At 46.1% G+C, this 18098-nt stretch overlaps 1 protein-coding gene across 10 annotated transcripts in view; it reads left to right on the top strand.

Annotated features, from left to right (window-relative positions):
- Window positions 1-8508: 8508 nt before the first annotated feature.
- Window positions 8509-18098, top strand: part of NRXN3 (neurexin 3) — a gene marked incomplete at its 5' end in the record, with an annotated part of 1486708 nt that continues 1477118 nt past the window's right edge. For all 10 annotated transcript variants that reach the window (XM_081083746.1, XM_081083745.1, XM_081083748.1 and 7 more), the window contains one exon: window positions 8509-9217. In XM_081083746.1, coding sequence (XP_080939872.1) covers window positions 8509-9217 — 709 coding nt within the window. The remainder of the gene's footprint in view (window positions 9218-18098) is intronic.

Genomic DNA, 18098 nt, shown 5'->3' with positions numbered 1-18098 from the left:
TTGATCCTATGGTCTGCAGGGGAGAGTTTTTTGTTGTTGGATTTTGCCCACTGACAACTCAGGGCTCCCTTGGGGATGGAACAGAGCTGGTAGTCAGGGAAGAGACCAATGCTGTGAGAGTTGCTTTTGATATCTGCCTTAAAGGATTGTCAGTTGTGGTAAAAAGGCATGATTATTATCTTCTGCTGTATAGTCTTTTACTCCCTTGGATGCTCACAATACTGGAAGATGTATTCATTGTTCTCCCCAATTTGCAAGAGAAGAACTAAAAATTGGATAGATCATAGTTTCCCATAAGGTCACTTGGCAAATAGTTATTGGAAGGGCAGAGCCTGGTTCTGACTCCCAGTCCATCCAGTGGTCTATCTCCCACACAAGACTTCTTCTTCTTAGTTATCTATGCCCTACTTACCCTTCAATTTTCTATGCAGGTTCCCTTCCTCTGAGAAGTCTTCCCTGACCACATAAGGGCAGAGTCACCTCTTGTTATTTTGGACTTTATTGCAATTCATGCACAGACTTATTTAGTGTTGAACTTACAACTCCAAAGGGTGTCTCTAGTGATGGGCAAGCCCACTTAATCTGGAGGTGGTTTGTGTGCAAGATACAGACATAAATTCTCTTCATAGACCTCCCATTTACTAGACAGATTCTCAGGTCATAGAGAACCTGTGGGATCTCTCTTAAAGACCCTTGAAGAAACTACTTGTGCTACTCTTGAGTTGCCTTGATAAACCTAAACATGCTGGTACCTCCAAAAGTTTCTCATTTAAAGAGACACAGGCATGACTCTTAACATTGCCTGTGTAATTGGGATGAAGTTTAAAAGATTCTCATCTAGCTAGCCAACTCTCCCTGAGTGGGCCAAGTGAGACACCACCATCAGCCAGGCTGCTAGGACATCAAGGACAACAGTAACAACAGCAGCAACAGCGGGAGCTCACATTTATTTGGTGAGCACTGTTTTAAGGGCTTCACCTTGTACAAAGTGCCTTACTATGGTAACTCAATATTATCTCCAGCTGAGGCATCCTATATAATCCTATATAATAAAGAGCTAATATGCAAATGGTTGTCATGCCCTCACACCTTAACAGCTCAAGCACTCAACACTGGGGAGAGAGGAATGGGACCAGCCAGGCACAAATGAGCTCATGAGAGAGGAATGGGACCAGCCAGGCACAAATGAGCTCGTGAGAAAGGAATTGGACCAGCCAGGCACAAATGCGCTCACGAGAGAGAAATGGGTGGGACAATCCACACACCCTACAGTCCCTGTGGTCCCAGGCGCCAACAGCTGTGCCTGCACCTGTGGCCTGGGAGAGAGACAAGCTGCCTGCCCAGCGGTCCTGGGTGTCTGCAGCTGCAGTCCAGGCGAAGCTGCCTGCCCACAGTCCCCTGCTGCTGTGGCTGGCCCGGGCAAAGCTGTCCCAGGTCCTGGGTGCCTGTGGCCAGCCAGAGGGAGGGAAGCCCAGGTCCTGGGTGCCTGCAACTGGCTAAAGGAGGGAATCCTGGGTCCCGGGTGCGGGGCAAGGCAGATGTGGTTACGGGCAATCAGGCCAGCTGGGGAGCAGTTAGGGGTGATCAGGCAGAAAGAGGTGGTTAGGAGCAGTCAGGCAGGCAGAGGGGTTAGAGGCGATCAGGCAGGTGAGCGGTTAGGAGGCAGTGGTCCCGGATTGCGAGAGGCAGTCGGACATCCCCCGAGGGGTCCCAGATTGGAGAGGGTGCAGGCAGGGCTGAGGGACCCTCCCCCCTGCCCCTGTGCATGAATTCCATGCACCCGGCCTCTAGTAGAGAGAATAAGTACCTTGCTCAAGGTCACACAGTCAGCATGTGCTGGGGTCTGGACTTTGAACCCAGGAAGTCTGGCTCCAGAGCCCATGCCTTTAACCTCTACAAAATGGGCACTTTTCTTAATACCAGTGTTCTATTTGAACCCTAAAAACTGACCCATACTTGGCAGACTCTGCCTTTCCCCTTTGGTCTAACTCCTTATATTATTTAGGCTCATGTCTTTCTTCTCTACTAGCATGTAGGTGCCTTGCAAGGTTTGAGCTATTTCTTTTTAATTTAGTATCTACACCATGAGTGCTCCATGGTTTCAAAAAAAAAGTCAACAAAAAGAGTTCCTTTCAATTTTCTATCCTCCAGTTTACTTATGATTCTCTCAAAGAATAAAAATCTAATGACCAAATTGATAGAAGGAGGGGTGGTCTTCTTAGGTATGAAAAAATTGTGAAAAAACTAGGGGCAGGAAGGTGTGGAGTAAACTGGGAAGAGAGGACAGTGAGCTCCCTGTTGCAAAACCTGTGTTTCCTAGGTAGGATATTGGCTTTGACTTGAAGTATAACATATACATAGAAAAGTATCTACACCATGAGTGCTCCATGGTTTCACAAGTGTGCAGCTCAACCAATGCATCTTCACAAACTGAGCACAGTGTGCAGCATCACCCAGATCTAGAAACAGAACTCCTTTACCCACTTTGCTTCCTCTAGTCCTTAGCTCCCCCAAGGGTAACCACTGTTCTGACATTTAACAGCATAGAACAATTTTGTCCCTTTCTGTACTTTTTATAAATGGAACACATACAGTATGTATTCTTGTGTGAGATTCATCCCCAGTCTAGAGATGAAGACCAATCATTCTCAATGCTATGCAGCATTTTGCATAAATAGACGACAATTTATTTATCTATTCTATTGCAGATGGCCACTGGATTACTTTCTAGGATTTGGGTATTATGAATAGCATTGTTATAAACATTCTTGTGCATGTCTTTGGTTAGACATATGTAAGCATTGCTGTTGGTATGTACCTAGGAAAGGACTTGTGGAGTCAAGGGGTAAAAATGTTCAGCTTTAGTAGCTACTGCCATGCATTTCCCCCAAAGTGGTACCTCTATACATTTTAAAATTTAATAAAGATCAAAACTACCCTATAAGTATTATAATTTGGATGAACAAACAAAGGCCCAGAGAGTTGCCTAAGGCTAAATAGGTGTAGGAATGAGTCTGGATTCAAATCCAGCACCACCTGATATCAAAGCTCATGCTTTTCATCACTACTCTGACCTGCTTTTATATTTTGGAGAGAATTCATGCCTTCACTTCCCTCACTGTCTGCAGTAGAACCTTTGCTGTTGCATTAAGGTAGAGAAGACTGAATGTGTGAGACTGCCCTATTTGGTGTGGTATCAGGAGAACCATAGTTTAGTTGGTATAATAATCGTTGAGGCTGCTATGCAAGAACAACCTTGCATCCCCCTCCAAAGCACTTAGGGATAGAGAATGCCCACATCCTATGCTTTTGCCAAAAGACACAAACAAGTGGGTGTATAGAGAATTGGTAATGCAGGTGAGACATCTGACAGGTGTTTCAGGTCGCAAGAAGTTCTGCTAGCTATGGGTGGTCATATGAGATGAAAACTTTCATTATTGTGTCAGTGACAATGTTTTTGAAGTTTTAGTATTAGGAGCGTATCAGTCAGGACTCTTAGTCACAACTCAACTCAAACTTACTTAAGCAAAAAAAATATTTTTTGTTCATGTAATGAAAGTCCCAGGATCCATTGGGCTTCAGGTCTGCCTGCATCTAGGTGCTAAAACGTCACTAGAACTCTGTATTTATCTCTTGGCCCTGCTTTCTTCTTTGACTTCATTCTTAGACAAGATAATCCAGAATAATAATAATGGTATCTGTCAGCAACTCTGGATTTCATTCTAATAGTTTGACAACATGGTAAGCAGAGGAGCCTTTTCCCGATAATTCCAGCTGTAGTCCCAGAGTTAACTCTAATTTGACTCAGTTTGGGTGACAGGCTCATCCCTAACCTAGTCACTATGGCAGCAGATCGGAATGTGATAATTGGCTAAACTGGATTGTAGGGTCTGGGGTTAAGATGAACCCCAACTGAATGACCTGAATTGAGATTTCTGGTGCAAATCATTTTACTATCAAAGTGAAGCAGGGATGTAGTGAAAGGGGGGCAAGTAAAACCAATGAAGAGCCATTATGCAGATTTTCTCGCCCTGGAACACTACTAAAAAGTGCTAGAGGAAAAGCTGGCAAGTTCAGTCTGGGTCCTGTGGCATACCAGCAAGGGCTAGGCATGAGGAGAGTGGTCATCTGCCTTCAACATCTATCCTGGTTCTAGGCACAGGCCTGACTTTCTCCTGGGTCTGCCTCAATGGAGCAGAGGAACTGGAGAGAGGGGACCATGCCTTGGTAAATAGCCCACGTGTCAGTCCTGTGAGGGTCGCCCTGCCTCCTAAGCAGCCGGATAGTGAGACATTAGCAAAGATGTTAACCCCACATAAAAAGCATGCCGTTCAATAATTATGTAAATTAGCTGGCAATTAGATAATGTCACTCACGTTTCCTCTCCTGCTAGATTTCCACACAACAAATAACTGCTTTTGAGCTTCTGCACCAGCTTGGATAGTCCATGCAGTCTCTGGGGCAAATCAGCTACACCCGTGGCTACCTGGGCCACCCTATGGCTCAAGAGAAGGTGGCAGCTGGATGACTAGGTGGGGAGGGCTTCTGTCTCCCATTTTCCCATTTCCTGAGCTTTGGTGTAGCCCATTAAAGGGCTAAGGAAGGCCAAAAGATAAAGGAGCCATTGGCTTGAGACCTGTGATACTTAATGTAAGGGGATCTTTAGCTTTTGGCCACTTTGGCAATTTCCCAGTGGCCACTGGAATGTTCCCAATCCAAGAAATAAATGGAAGGGCTGGAGGTGAGAATGTGGGCAGCCCCAAGGCTGTGAAGACCAGATAAACCCAATTTTGATGTCACCAGTCTTGAAATCAGATTCTTCCTGGCCCCTGTAGGAAAGAAAGCTTGGTTTTCCTTAGACTTTCTGATCCCCCACAATGCAGGCAGGGGAATGTTGGTACCTCCAATGCTGGGCTTCTGGGAAGGACAGAGAATCAGACCAGAGAAGGTCAGCAGGCAGGACAATGTGGCCACCCCAGAGCAGGCTGGGTAAATTCCCATGATCCTCTGCACAGGAGAGTGTTCCTGGGCAGCTTAGTTAATTCTTGGGTTTCCCCAGATCACTAGGCTTGTGCTGCATTGTCCTTTGGGGCCATCTGAAGTTGGCATCCAGAGAAGTGTGGGGGCTCAGGGTTGCTGTCATGGAGCAGAAGTCAATTGATCCCCAGGAATTCTCTTCAGCTTTTCTTTTCATGCTTTATTCTTTGTACACATGTTCCCTGAGCTTCCACTCCATGCCCAGGTCCTGTGGCAGGCACCATGGTGAAGTAGGCCTGCCTCAAGGAGCTCCCCATCAAGCTTCCTGAGCCTGGGCTCTTCATTGCTGTGCTTCATGTCTCTAGTCTACATTTGCCCCCACTACTTTTTGATGACCTTGAGGGTGGGAATGGTTTCTTATTCTGCTTTGATATAGCAGTGGCTGGAAGGAATCAGAGCTCAATAAACAGACTGAATTGAGCAAGTCATTTAATTTATAGACAAATAATGACTCTCAGAGGCCCAGGGGTGAGTTGATAGTACCAATCTCAAGAAGTTTCTGGGGACTGTTCATTTAGAGGGTCTTCCATGTCCCTGCTCATCTATAATACTGGGCCCTCCATCTGAATGTCCTTGCCTCCCCCTAAGGATGCCTGTCAGCCAGTGGACTCCTTGGTCTAAATGGGCAAGGGGCACTAGGATAGTGTCACTGTGAAAGCACTTACCAAGCTTCTTGGTTTCACACACAATGGGCTTCATGATGTATGACATGATTTTTACATGCTCAGCTCATCAATAATTTCAGGCTTGGGGTACCCCTTGTGAGAGGCGTGTATTTTATGATCAAACCTGCCTTGATTCCCCCACCTCTAAATCAAATGTATGACTGGAAAGAGGAGGAAGGGGAGCAGCTGTCCTCTGAGCACATTTTCCAAGACTGAACCCTTATCAATAATTTTATTTGAGGAAATACATAGATGTGGCAGTTATTGAGCCCAGAAGGTGCCCTCTTTTCAGGACAAGGGTTTCTTCTCTCCCCTAGGATGTTGCCTTTTGCCTTGGTTGCCATCCCTCCCGTCAATGAGCACATTCTAAGAGATTGGGCCATGTGTCATCTCCTGATAGTCACCTCTGGCTTCATGTCTTTCACTCACTCCATTCCAATAGCACCAGCCTCCAACATACTAGCTAGCCTGTTCTTGTTTTAAGACCTTTGCATGGACTACTACTTCTGGAACATTCTTCTATGATATTTACATTACGAGTTCCCTTACCCTCTTTCAAGGCTTTTCTTAAATCAAACCTTCCCAAAGACTCTGATTTGTGGTGTTTGCCTATTTTCATGTGTGAATGCTCCTAGCACAGTTGACTTCATGCTACCAAAGTGACATTGACTAGCTCAAAAATTTCTGCTATTTTAACAGTTGGTTCTCACCAGCCTGCATGAGTGGCACTCCATATCACTGTGTCCATGTTCAAGTTAAGCATCTGTTGCACCATTGGAGGTGCCCATTTCATACTTGGGAACACAATGTGTGGACAAGACCTTTTATAGAACAAATGTTTTTCTTAATGGGCTCAGTCAGCCTCTTGTTGATTGGGTTTGTTTGTTCAGTGGAAATAAGTGTGTGTTCCTGGTTAAAGAACAGCATTTTCCTCTTCATAGCAGGGTAATGACTAGCTTTGCTAATGTGGTCGTCATTAAAATAGTGAACAGTACTGGTCTGACAGAGACCATGGTGAATTATCAAATATGTCAATTAAGCAGCAACTTGCACAGCTCTTGGAAATTACACTCATTGCTCTCATGTGAATAGAGGCATCTCCACTCAGCTAGATCAGCCAGAGTCTGCCTTCAGGAACCAGATCACTCTCCTGACTGGATGCTGGTGCATTTCCAACCAGTATATAACACACATGACATGCTCTAAGTCTGTAACATTCCTTAACTATTCATTTGTTGTCCATTCTGCAGTTTTCATAATTTAAAAAAAATTGTGTTTTAATATACTGTCCCCACTCCACAGATATATGCACTCATACATACATCATACATCAATGGCTGCTCTTCTCATCCCTTCCTATCTGGACATAAGAAAGGAAGGAATCTAGTGTTCATTGAGCATCTCTTATGTTATAGCCTCAAGCTAGGATCTTCCCATACATAATCTCATTTAATCCTCTCTCAATCCTGGTAAAGAGGCTAGTATTTTTTCTACTTTGCAGATGAGGAAATAGAAGCTCAAATAGGTTAAGAAATGTGCTTAAAGTTCCACATACAAGAACTAGTATTCAAACTCGACCCTAAAGCACATATTTTGACCTTTCTCCCTACCATTTAGTAAGAGATAAGGATTCTTTTGCTTATTATTCATCTTCTAATGTATTTTCGCTGATTTTTATAAATATTTCTTTCAAAAATTAAAGGTGGGAATCTGTCTTAGGCCGCCTACACGCAAGTATTATCAAGTTGGAAAAGAAAAAATCTAAAAAAAACCAAACCCTCTGTCATTTTCATGTTAAAATTATGTGTGTGTGTTTGAATGTATACGTTAACACTTATTTTAAAAATAAACTTTGGCTATGTGACCCTGTGATATGAATATTGTACAAATGTGCTGATATGGCTTTGGGGGTTTTATGCTATTTTTGCATGTGGAAAAACTGAGTGCATTATTAGGAGCTGAGCTGGGGGTCCTGCAAAGGCTTTGGAAGAACCCTGGTCTTCTGTCCAGTTTGAAGCACCAAGCATTGTGGGAATCACTAGAATAACCTGGCTCACGATCCAACCATATTTGTGAGCTAGGATGCAATATTTTCCTGACACATGCCCTAATCTTCCTCTCCTTCTCTCCTTTCTCCCCACCCACTTCTTCCTGCAGGAGTCCTGGGAAGCAGGTTATGGGCAGGACTGCCTCTGGCCCACACCATGAAGCCTGAGTCTGCATCCTCTCTGCTGAGGGCCAGGCTCTGTGTGCGCACTCAGCTTCCAGCTGCCCCTCTCCCTGTAGCCCCCTGCTGCTAAGAGGAAGATCTTCAGGACTAATCTTTGGCCTGTTTCTACCTGTCACCTGGCTCACCTCACCACCCACTCCTCCTCCATCACGGCACCCTGGACCCCAGCCCTCTCCCTGGCCTCTCTGGCTGGGGCATTTGGGGGTCCGCTGGGAGGAGTGCATTGCTGAAGGCTCTCACCCACCACTTACCTTCTCCTCCTTGAATCAAGGCCTCCGGATCCACATGGATAGCTGAGATCTTTTCTTGGAGAAAGGCACTTTGCTCCTCATTTCAGACCCTCAGTGCCCCCACCTGACTTTCCTCCTCTTTGGCTGCCCTTTCTTGCTCCTGTGCCCATCTCACTTTCCTCCTTCCTCACCCTCTCAATATTTGTGTGATTCTTCCTTTTGTGTGCTCTCTGTCCCCAACCCATCTTTTCTCCCTCTCTCCCTTCTCTGCGAAGGGGGATCATCCCCTGAGGGGGGTTCCCTGGCTGTCTGCTCCTCTGGGCTCTGTCTGGTCCCCACAGCCATGATGAGTTTCACCACACACTCCGTGTTCTTCACCCTGAAGGCCAGCGTCCTGCTGGGGTCCCTGCTGGGGCTATGCCTGGGCCTAGAATTCATGGGCCTCCCCAACCAGTGGGCCCGCTACCTCCGCTGGGATGCCAGCACACGCAGCGACCTGAGCTTCCAGTTCAAGACCAATGTCTCCACGGGGCTGCTCCTCTACCTGGACGATGGCGGCGTCTGCGACTTCCTCTGCCTCTCGCTGGTGGATGGCCGCGTGCAGCTCCGCCTCAGCATGGACTGCACTGAGACTGCTGTGCTGTCCGACAAGCAGGTGAATGACAGCAACTGGCATTTCCTCATGGTGAGCCGTGACCGCCTGAGCACGCTGCTGGTGCTGGATGGTGAGGGCCGGTCTGGGGAGCTGCAGCCCCAGCGGCCCTACATGGAGGTGGTTAGTGACTTGTTCCTGGGTGGAGTCCCTGCAGACATACGACCTTCTGCCCTGACCCTGGAGGGAGTACAAGCTATGCCCGGCTTCAAGGGATTAATCCTGGATCTCAAGTACGGCAACTCAGAGCCTCGGCTTCTGGGGAGCCAGGGTGTCCAGTTGGATGCTGAGGGACCCTGCGGCGACCGTCCCTGTGAAAACGGTGGGACCTGCTTTCTCCTGGATGGCCATCCCACCTGTGACTGTTCTACCACTGGCTATGGTGGCAAGCTCTGCTCCGAAGGTAAGGCCCTCTTCCTTATTCCTATTCAGTGAGTTGGGTGAAGGCCAAGAGCCCTGGTAGAAACCAGTCATTCCATTGAAGTGCATCTTTAGCTGCATGTTAGATAATCTGGTCCTTTCCCCAAGGAGCTAGTGAAAATCCTTTGCTTGCTCTCAATGGAAAATCCATCAGCTATCAGCAGAAAGAGAATTCTGGCTACTCAATCCTGGGCTTCTTACTCAATATTTGGCTATACTCAAAGGGCTGGATGAAGTAACTGTAGAATCTGTGCCCAGCTCAGCTCCTTCCACCCAAGCACAGCTTAGCAGGATCAACACAGGGCAAGAAATCAATAGAAATTGGCAAAGTGGTTATCTCTGTCCCTCCTGATTCCTTGAAAATTGGACCCCTAGGGATGGGTGGAAAACTTCCCATTACTTCCTCCTTATAATCCACAGCATAGGGAATGCCTGTGCAAAGAAGAACTAGGGTGGATAGATTGCATGTCCATGTTTGGCCCCACTGTAAATCCAGTCCTTCAACCATGCCCCTCCTCTCACACTATTCTGGGAGGCGTCTAGAGGATGGATGAGGCATCTGGGGATGGGCTGTCTTGCCTCCTCCTTCTAGCACTAGGATTTTTCATATGAAGTTCTTCTTTCCTGTTCTCTCCTCTCCATGTGTGAGAACGGTACAGGAAAGCACAGAAAATGAAAGGACCCTTGTCCAGCCAAGCCTCTGAGAGAGCTGGCAACACTTAGCATAGTCATGGAGAACATCCCAAGTTCAACTACAGTTTCCCAGGAAGAGGGAGGAAGGGACTCATGCCCAAGGCTGCCCTCATCTTATTCATCAAATTTTGACTATTTGGGATTAGATCTGAGAAGTGTCCCAGGCTTGACTTAAAATCCAGATTCCTGGACTCACTAAAGGCCTAGATTTCAATAGGAAGGACCACTGAAATGACCAAGTATATGAGAACTGGCCATATGTGTGTGTGTGTGGTGAGGTTGGGATGAGGAAGAGGCAAGGAAGTTACATTTACTCTCATCCTTTTGGAGTTAAACCCTGGATTCTTCTAGAGATGTTTGTGTAATCATTTCATGCTGTTCTCTTCATGAAGGTGTGGAATGGTATAGGGCTTAATAGACATCCTCAACTTTGGTTGCATAATAGGATCACCTGGAGGAGTTTAAAAACTCATAGCACGGACAATTTATTCAGAAGTTTATGGAGTGTGGGATCCAAACATCTGTATATTTTTTGAGGCTCCCTGGTGATTCTATTGTGCAGAACCAGCAGGCTAAGTGAGGTCAGGTCAGTAGGGCCAGGTAAGTGTCTTAGCACTGACTCCCAGGATCTCTTTGAGGTGAGGCCCCACTACCTTGAGATTTTTAATGAGAAATGGTTCTGCAGGTGTTCCTCAAACTTTCTCAGGAAGAGCTGAACCCCCAAAGCAGGTTGTAGTTGATAAGAACTTTAGTTACTAGGAGCTATTTAAACAATGTTTAAAATCAAAGCTAAATTTATTTCACAGGTGATACGTACTGGAGACTAGGACACTTTCAGGGTCTTGTTGGAGGCCTCTGTGTAGGTCATGTATGGGCTATCACAGGGGTGTTTCTGGGTCTCTGCTGCTTCTTTCTTCTACTGGGTTGGGCATCGTATTTCCCTTCCTTTGGATGGGCTACAGGCGAGGCAGATGCTAGACATGCATGTCATCTCTTCTGGCTTCTGTTCCCCCCACCCTCACCCCACAATGAACCCACTGGAAAAAGGGATGGGGAACAGGGGCCAAGCCAACCCCAACCCACAAAGCCACGTCAGGAATATGGTTATTGAAGCACTTCTCACAAGCAGGTGCCTTCTGGAGCTGACTGCTGTTCCAAAGTGTCTTGGCTTTGGAGAAAGTCCTTCCTGAAGATGCTGACATGATCACTTGTTTTTCATTCGCCCAAAGGATCTGTTCAGTTCTCAGAACTTGTACTGAAAGCTGGCATTCTTCCTTTCTAGGGACCAGGGTGTTTGCAAGTGTGTTGCTAACTTGCTGATTATACTTGATTGCATTTTTTTTTTGCGTGTTTAAAAAGAACTCATTTCCTCTGGGCAGGTCTGGATCAGCACTTTTCTGCAGGAAGAATCTCTATACTGTGTATGTACACAATTAGTCTTCTCTCTTTTTGTTTTGGTGTGTGACCAATAGCAGAATTTCTTTGAAGCAGATTGAAGATCAATTTTTAACAGCTAAATGCAATATGTATATTTTAACAATAGTTCTTTCTACAGGGTTCAGATCATCTCGTGGCGATGGACTGATACTTCTATTGGTAGAAGGCAAGCAAACAGCTTAGATCATTTATTCCCCTGATATGTAAATAGAGTAAATAAACTGTTTAGTAAGAGGAACACTTGGTTGGCCTGGAACAAAGCCGTGCCGAGGTTGAAGTGAGGGCAGCTCTTGGGGAAGTATTAGAATTTACTGTTGATAACTTGGAGCCTGTTGATCCCGGTAATTGTCATCATGTCTAATCAATCACAAACATGCATCACAGGCTTTTGGAGAGTATCTGTTCTCGCTACACACAGTTAATTTTTAGAGTAAATGGGGAAAACTCACCTTAACATATTAAGGGGGAAAAATCACAGCAGCTGCTGAGTGTCAAGCATATCTGCATAAAACAAGATAAATAGCCTAAAAAATTGCCTACCCATTTTCCTCAAGATAATGTGGTGAAGCAGGTAGTGAGGATGCATCCATTCCCTCTTCCCCCTTTACATTGTACAGGTCACAGATCTGAAACCAGGGGACTTATTCCCAGCAGTCAGTCCTGTGTACCAGGCATCTGATTGTCCCAATGTGTAGGATGAGCCCTACCCTTTCATTGCATGAGGGCTTGCATTTGGTGTGGAAGATTCATTTTGTACTTTGTGCTTTAGCAGTTCAAGAGCAAGAAGAGTTGAGTGGGCTCCTGCAGCTTCAGATGGATGTGGTCAGGGCCTGTTGGAGGCCCTCTCTGTGGTCCATTAGCTCCTAGCATGCCGGCGGGGTTGATGTTTGTTTGGCCTCTGGTTTTCTATGCCTCAATGGCTCCAAAATGTCTCCATGTTGCCCTTCAGGAAGAATGCATATCTCTTTTATGGGCTTTGGGCTATTCTCATCCCCTGTTGGTGTCTTCTCTGGTTAAAACCCAGAGGGCACCAGAAATAGTTGCTGTGGGAGAGTTGGGCGTAGTGGTAAGAGGTTCCAGACACAGTGTTCTCTGTTAGTTGCTGAAAGGCTATTGGCTCTAGTTGCAGACCCAATTCCACATAGCCTTCCTGGGAAGATTTCATTCTGAGACTCCCAATGTAATTTATGGTCATGTTGCACATTCTGGCACATGATGGAAGGAAGAATAACTAAATTTTTACTTCTCGGTGTTATGTTTATGAATAAAATATTTCGGGGCTTAACTTCAGCTTTGTTAATGTTGCCATTTAATCTTGCCTTTTCAGTCATGTTCTTGGAGGATAGAAGAAGTGCAGACAATTCAAACTGATTCTAAAATGAAAGATATCTGCTTTGGAATTTAGTTAAGCTAAGGAGCAACACAGTCACCTGGTGTTTGCTTAGCACAACCTGTCCTATTATGGGCAGCCCTGAAGCCCACAAGACAATGAGGAGGTATCCCAAGCTCCCGCTAGGGAGCAAGTCCCTCATGTGTCATTGAGAGCTTGTCATTACCTTGAAATGAGTTTAAAGTTAACTGTTTTTGTAAAAAATATGAATGTGCATGTATTGAATTTCACAGCAATCTTATGGTCATGAAGAACTGACTCATATCCAAGGTGTATAAATTTCAGTACTAATCTCCATGAAGAGTTCATTTAGCATGATGTCAGCCTGTTGCAGGTGGGGTGGGGCCATGGGAAGATGGAGAAGGACTCACAGGTTGATCTCAACTCCCAAATGTTGGTACGTGGGCCAACTATTTTTTTCTGCTGACATGGGCAGGTGTACAAACCAGAAGTTGCTTGTCTTGAGTCTCAGCTATAAAGTTTTTAGGTGTTGGGATCCTACAGTGAAGTATAGTGGTGAGTGTTGGTGACAGGGGCCAGACCCTTATTACAAGCACACTGTCGTATGGTGCCGATTAGTCTACTCCCCCAATCCTCCTACTGTCTGAAGCTGACAGCCTATACCAGTTGGTTTGATTGATGGCTCAATACCACTGTGTAGCCTTGGTATGCCTTCCTGAAAGTTAATTTTAATCATTTCTTTTTTTATTGAGAATTTTGTGACTTTGCCCCCATTTCTCAAAGCCAGAACTAAGATGAAATGGTGTTTCAAGAGAAGATGCTTACCTGAGTATTTACAAGGGCCAAAGACATCGGATGCTGGAGTTGAGTACCAGTGATTGCCACAGCTGGATCCTCCTGTTTTGGACACGTGTAAAAACACAATCATCTTCCCTCCCCCTTCCCAGTGTACATCCTGCCAGAATTGTAACTGGCTTTGTTCCTAATCTGTGTTCCTGAAAGGCTTGCAGGGTGGGAGGCCGAGGGGAGTGCTGAGTAGTCAGAGAGTAAAGGCTGACTTCTTTCAGAATCTTTCTTCCTGGTATGGAGCCTGCAGCACAGAAGTAAGGCCTTAAAACATACACAAAGGAGGACTGCTGCTTCTGAGACATGGTGCCCCACGCATTCAGGCGTTAGGTTGGGACCAGCCCAGCCAGCAGGGGCTGTCACTAAATGGAGCCTGAATAGGGGTCTGATTGCTCCTTTTTCCTCCTCTCCTCCTGATTACCAAATGAAATTTCCTGGTATGCTGTATGCTAAATGGCAGAGCAGCCGCCTGCCACTTGCTCCAATAATCCCTCTTTTAACTGCTGAGGGAAGAGCAATTTTTTACACCTCCCCCCATAGCATCTCTGCCTCCTTCAGAGAAATAAGACCCTTCTTCCTTGTTCCCCCTCAATGGGGTGAGAACAGCCTTCCTCCTTTGCAGGGCCTGCACACCAGCTGCAGGGGGTGGGTCTGGGTGATGCTTCAGTCCAGGGTTGAGGGTCGGCAGGCATTTTGCCAGGAGCCTTGAGTGGCACATGAACTTGCATTTGCATTTGGTAATGAGACACCACAGGCCCAGTGCTGGGGGCTAATTATCCTCAAGTCCCCTAGCTCCCTTTGCAGGCTGCCCTGGAAAGATGGCTCCCAGTTCCTGGGGCAGCTGCTCATCAGCTGGGTCCTCTCCCTCCTTCACAGGCAGAAGAGGTGGGGTGTGGGGGGATGGGACTAAAGTGCATTCCCTAATGACTCCTATTGCCCTATAGTCACTGGCCCCACAGTGGTGTCCAGAGCAGTGAAGCCCCAAAGATGGGTCTAGAGCAGCCGTGGGCAAACTACAGCCCGTGGGCCGGATCCGGCCTGTTTGAAATGAATAAAACTATTGAAAAAAAAGACCGTACCCTTTTATGTAATGATGTTTACTTTGAATTTATATTAGTTCACACAAACACTCCATCCATGCTTTTGTTCCGGCCCTCCGGTCCAGTTTAAGAACCCATTGTGGCCCTCAAGTCAAAAAGTTTGCCCACCCCTGGTCGAGTGAGAGAGGCTTTGAACAGGGCTCTGAAGGTCAGTACCCTTTCTTGGACAAAAGTAATAATGATATTATTACTATTACTATGATTGACTACTACCATGTGCCTGACATCCTAGGTACTTATGTGCATTGTCTAATCTAATCCTCACTAGCCCCATTTTACAGATGAGGAAACTGAGGAGCAGAGGAATCTGGGACTTGAACAAAGCTTAGTGTAGTGGTTAAGAGCATTGCTCAGGAGTGAAAACATTTGGACTTAAATCTGGGCTTGTCCACTTACAAGTTGTATGTCTTTGGAGAAGGTTTTGGAAGCTTCATTATCCTCATCAAATAATAATAATAATAATAATAATAATAATAAATAATAATAATAATAATAATAATAGCTAACAATCATAGAGCACTCACTCCATTCTGCACTGTATTACCTGCTGTGCATGTATTAGCTCTTGTAATCCTCACAACCACTCTTGACACTCTTTATTGTTAGTCACACTTTGAGAATAAGGAAGTAGAGAGACAAGAGGTTAAATGACTTATCCAAGGTCACACAAGGTCACAGCCAAGCTGGTGTTTGTATCTATCTAGGCAGTCTAGCTTCAGACCCCACAGTCTTAACCACTGTACATCCTGCCTTGCAGCAAAGCAGGGATAATAAGAAATTGTACATTATGGAGTTGTTGAGAGCATGAAATGAGACAAAACATATAAAGTTATAAGCACAGACGATGGGAAAGAACAAGTTCTGACTCCGGGTTGTTGGTCTCTTGATGAGCATAACAACAAACCCTGTGTCAATTTAGTTTCACAGGTTTGAAGCTTTCTTTGAGCAGCCCCCACTCCCCCACTCCCCCAACCCAGCCCACCTCTGCCATTTTCCTTCATCTCTGTTTGAGAGGTGGCAGAGATCAAAGGAGGGTGATTTAAGGAGGGTATAGACTCCAATTTCATTGTCATTCACCCCTGCCTGAGGGCATAGGGGTCATTGAACATGGGTTGTGCCTGTTGGACTATATTCAGAGCTCTTTGCCTGTAAAAGAGGTGTTCTGGCCCCCACAGCAACCCGATGGGGCAGATGGGCAGGTAGGCAGGCCTTGCCATCCCACATAAAAGGTGAGAAGACCAAACCTAAGGTGCCTTTGAACTTGTTGTGGGTAGAAGGTGTGAGGGCAGGCTCAGACCTGAGAGCCCAGAGCCTCGCCATGGCATTTTATTTTTGCTCCTAGGTTCCCTTCTCAATTAACACAAGTGGCCTGTGTCTCCATGGAGAAATGGAGCATTGCCTCCCTGGATGCTGATGATAAGCAAAATGTCAAGCTTCTGGTGTAGGAGGTTATCAGTGAGGCCAGTCCCAGGAGACTTGCTCCTCCCAGTCAGAGAGAAAGAGAGAATATGAGAGCGTGAGAGAGAATGAAATGAATGATTCTGAGCATTCAGTTCTCACCCTCAAGACCCTGGTTTGAAAACATGTTTGGGTGGACCCATGGGTCCTGAGGCAGCTGGAGCGAACTATACCACACTGGATCATCACCGGGCAGCATGACCTCTGCAGACTTACCTCTGGTTTCCCAGGTGCCAGGAAGTACCCAGCACCATGGCGGTTAAGGACGGAGCTCCGGGATTACTCTGCCAGACTCTTTCTCACTCTCCTGATGCCTTCTGACTCTCTCCACAGATAACAAAACCAAACTCCCTTTCTCAATGTTTATTCTCCTCTTTTCCTTTGTGTGTGTGTGTAGAAGGGGGGATTATTACAGAGGCAGATTTACCATGAAACTAAAATTGTTATATATCCTCACTCCCATGGGCCCCTTCCAAGGCCCTCTACCTTATTTTGCATTTATAATTTTTTTTTTTTAAGGAATCCCCAATGTCACAAGCTCCCAGCCCCAGCTCTGTGGATCTGCCTCTGTTAAGAAGATGTGTTGCTGTCCGGTGACAGCAATGTTGCTCTGGGTGTATGTATGATCCCCCAATGACCTATGGCCCTTCATCACAGACAAATTGTCCTTCACTTCATAACCAACAAGGCAGGAAGAGGGAGTGAGGGAGGATGGAGGGCACATAGGAATATGGTTTGGGAAAGCATGGGAGGACATCTAGGATATCCAGTGGGTATAATGTATGCAGTAGACTTAAAGGCACCACCTATTGTTTGAACAGAGGGAACACCTAGGCTCCCTCTGGAGATTTTCCCAGCTGAAGTACGGATGTTTGGTTTGCCATGGCTCGGTGGGGGGCTGTGTTACAGGTGACAGGCTGTGGCTGATGGAGGAGAGACAGGCAGCGTGGCTCTGTAGGCCTGTCTCCGTGATCTATCTGGGAACTGACAGTGCCAGTGGGTTGTCATTACTGCTGTTGTTCTCCAGAAATTGATGTCTTTGGGTGACCTATTTAAAAGCAATACAGGGCCCCCTTTAAATGTGTCATTGTCTATATCTGCTCTCAAACCTCCACTGATGTCCACAATGTTCCTAAATAATGTACTTTCCAAAGTTAAAAAAAAATATATATATATATTTTTTAAACTCAAGAACCAGTACCGGCAGCTTTTAGAAACAAATTGATCTCAGCCATCCAGCCAAACCACCCAGCGCCACCCTGATAAAACTGACTTTGCATGTGGTCCCTGGAACTGGGAATGCTTTCAGCTCTTTCGGGGGAAATGTTGTACTCTGCAAGGGTATGCGAGGGCCTGGAGGTGTGGAGATGAAAGAGAGGCAGCGACATGAGCTGTAGGCAACGTAAAGCTCCCAGCTTAAGCTGCGCAATGCATTTAGGATCCTTTTGGTTTTACTGAGGCTTTTATTTAAGCATGGTATCTTTGTAGCTAAGAAAATGACCCAGGGGAGCTTTGCCTTCAAGTTTTCCTCGAAACTCTATGCATCCGATCCTCTCCTGACAGTTTTGCCTCCCGCCTGCCAGTTCGGTTTTCCTGAAGTGGTCCCCTTTGCAGGTGCAAAGCCTTCAGAGAACAGAGTCTCAGTACTCCAGTGGCTGTAGGCAACTCGAGGGTTGATCTCTCCACTCCAGCGGGCAGTGCATTCCAGGCAGTTCCATACCCACTCCTCCAGCGATGATTGACAATATGCAGCCTGCAGCCCCTGGAGAATAGAGACAGTGTAGTGTGATTGTCCCATTATTTACTTAATAAGCTGATTTCAAATAGAAACAAGTACCTGAAGTGTGAAGTGGGACGGCTGAAATCACTTACCCGTGATCCAAACTGGGAAAGGCTGGCAAAGCTGACACTTATGGTCCCATAATCCTCTTTGTTTTCTCAGGCTTCTCTCCTGTCCAGAAAGGGTTCTATCTCTGGAA

This window comes from Myotis nattereri (genome assembly GCF_964212035.1).
Source record: "Myotis nattereri genome assembly, chromosome: 1".
In the NCBI taxonomy this organism is placed as follows: Eukaryota; Metazoa; Chordata; class Mammalia; order Chiroptera; family Vespertilionidae; genus Myotis; species Myotis nattereri.
Note: the sequence above shows the minus strand (reverse complement) of the source record. Positions and strands in the feature narration are given on the sequence as shown.